This window comes from Balaenoptera acutorostrata, chromosome 3, assembly GCF_949987535.1.
Source record: "Balaenoptera acutorostrata chromosome 3, mBalAcu1.1, whole genome shotgun sequence".
NCBI lineage: Eukaryota > Metazoa > Chordata > Mammalia > Artiodactyla > Balaenopteridae > Balaenoptera > Balaenoptera acutorostrata.
The window spans coordinates 6,691,427-6,693,536 of record NC_080066.1 but is presented as its reverse complement, the minus strand read 5'-3'; the positions used below and the strand labels follow the sequence as shown (position 1 = coordinate 6,693,536).

Here is a 2,110-nt window from a genome sequence, read left to right as displayed (position 1 = left end):
TGCAGCGCTGCAGCAAAGGGTCCCAGGCCTGTCTCACAATGAACTATAGAATTCTGATTGTATTGAACACCTCATAAGAGTTTCGTGTATTGGACTTTTCAGCAGTTACTGCCATCAGAAAGAAAAGGCAAAATTGAATAGATGTCAGACATTACCCCGACATGGACATCACTCTAACCAAGACCTCATTATAATTTCATCTTCTTCAAGGCAAAACAAAATTCAGCTGCTCGTTGAAATGTGAGCAGAGTTCAAATTTTATTTTTCTTTATTTGTCAATTTTAATTTAGTTCAATTTTTATTTCCGGAAGTACACATCAATTTTTGCATGGAAAACACAACTACACATCTTTTAAATGGTTGGTCTATGTGAACAAAAGCCACCTACAGTGAATTATATAAACTTGGGAGAAAGATCCATACTGGCGAAGCACTCATGTCCCCCAAATCGTCAAGATTCATTGCCCTACAAGAATGAAAGTACAGGCATTAATTTTGGGTCCACTTCATAGTTAGTTGTAATGTGATGGGTGGCTTTTGAGAGGAGCTGGAGAGTTTTCAGCAGCATTCAAATGGTGATTTTAGGGCTTATTCATTTGAAAGTACTAAATGCCTCAGTTCCTGTTTTAAGATGACAAATGCAAATTTTAAATGTACTTGTGGGGTTTTTTTAAGTTTGAATTTTTTTTAATTTTTTTAAATTTTTTATTTTGGCTGTGTTGGGTCTTTGTTTCTGTGCCAGGGCTTTCTCCAGTCGCAGCGAGCGGGGGCCACTCTTCATCGCGGTGCGCGGACCTCTCACTGTCGTGGCCTCTCTTGTTGCGGAGCACAGGCTCCAGACGCGCAGGCTCAGTAGTTGTGGCTCACGGGCCTAGCCGCTCTGGGGCATGTGGGATCTTCCCGGACCGGGGCATGAACCTGTGCCCCTGCATTGGCAGGCGGATTCTTAACCACTGCGCCACCAGGGAAGCCCGAATTTTTATTTTTTAAATTTATTGAAGTGTAGTTGATTTGCAGTGTCATGTTAATTTCTGCTATACAGCAAAGTGATTCAGTTATATATATACATATATATATGCACACACATTCTTTTTCATATTCTTTTCCATTATGGCTTATCACAGGATATTGAATATAGTTCCCTGTGCTATACAGTAGGACCTTGTTGTTTACTTGTGGGGTTTTAACCTATGACTTAGTTTATGAAAATGAAATATAGTTGTAAATATATAATATTTATATATAACATACATTTGTATATAACATTATAATATTCATATTATAGGTATTATTTAAGCTGATAATAATCCCTGATTATTAAATTATTATTTCTTGCTATGACACTTGGTCCAGGTTATCGTTAATGAAAAAGTGTTGCTTTCTGCCATCTTTCCGTGTCACTGTCATGGTGCCCATGAAGGTCCTGGCTGATGTTCTCAAGAGCATCTACGATGCTGAAAAGAGAGGCGAACCCCACGTTCTCATTAGGCCATCCTCCGTAGTCATCATGCAGTTTCTAACTGTGATGATGGAGCATGGTTACGCTGTCAAATTTGAAATCGTTGATCACAGAGGTGGGAAAATTGTTGTGCACCTCACAGGCAGGCTAAGCAGGTGTGGAGTGATCAGCCCCAGACTTGATGTGCAGCTCAAAGATCTGGAAAAATGGCAGAATAACCTGCTCCCTTCACGTCAGTTTGGTTTCATTGTACTGCCAACCTCAGCTGGCATCGTGGACCATGAAGCAAGATGAAAACACACAGGAGGGAAAATCCTGGGCTTCTTTTTCTAGGGATGTAATACATCTGTGCAAATAAAATGCTTCAGTGGACACACACACACACAGAGACACACACAAAGTATAATGTGTAAGCTCTTTGAAACTGGGAACTCTACCTTCCATGTTCTTTGAATCTCCTTAAGACCCAACCTCTTGCTCTCCATCTTTTTATATAAATCAGAATCTATTCTATATCCCGGCAGTGTAAGTAAGTACTCACTCGCAGTCTGGTTATCTTTCTTTACTCTGGTCTTCTTATCACCTCCACCTACTCAATATTCTAGTTATTCTCTTCAAATGTTGCTCTCTTTGTCAATATCGACCGTTAAT

At 39.9% G+C, this 2,110-nt stretch overlaps 1 protein-coding gene across 1 annotated transcript; it reads left to right on the top strand.

Moving 5' to 3' along the window:
• Positions 1–1,405: 1,405 nt before the first annotated feature.
• Positions 1,406–1,753, top strand: LOC103020494 (40S ribosomal protein S15a-like). Its single transcript, XM_057544162.1, has one exon. It carries the CDS (start codon positions 1,406–1,408, stop codon positions 1,751–1,753), a length of 348 nt encoding a protein of 115 aa, XP_057400145.1.
• Positions 1,754–2,110: the final 357 nt, after the last annotated feature.

Bases quoted from the DNA above. Each gene is read 5' to 3' on its own strand.
- LOC103020494 (XM_057544162.1), top strand. From the start codon at position 1,406: ATGGTGCCCATGAAGGTCCTGGCTGATGTTCTCAAGAGCATCTACGAT.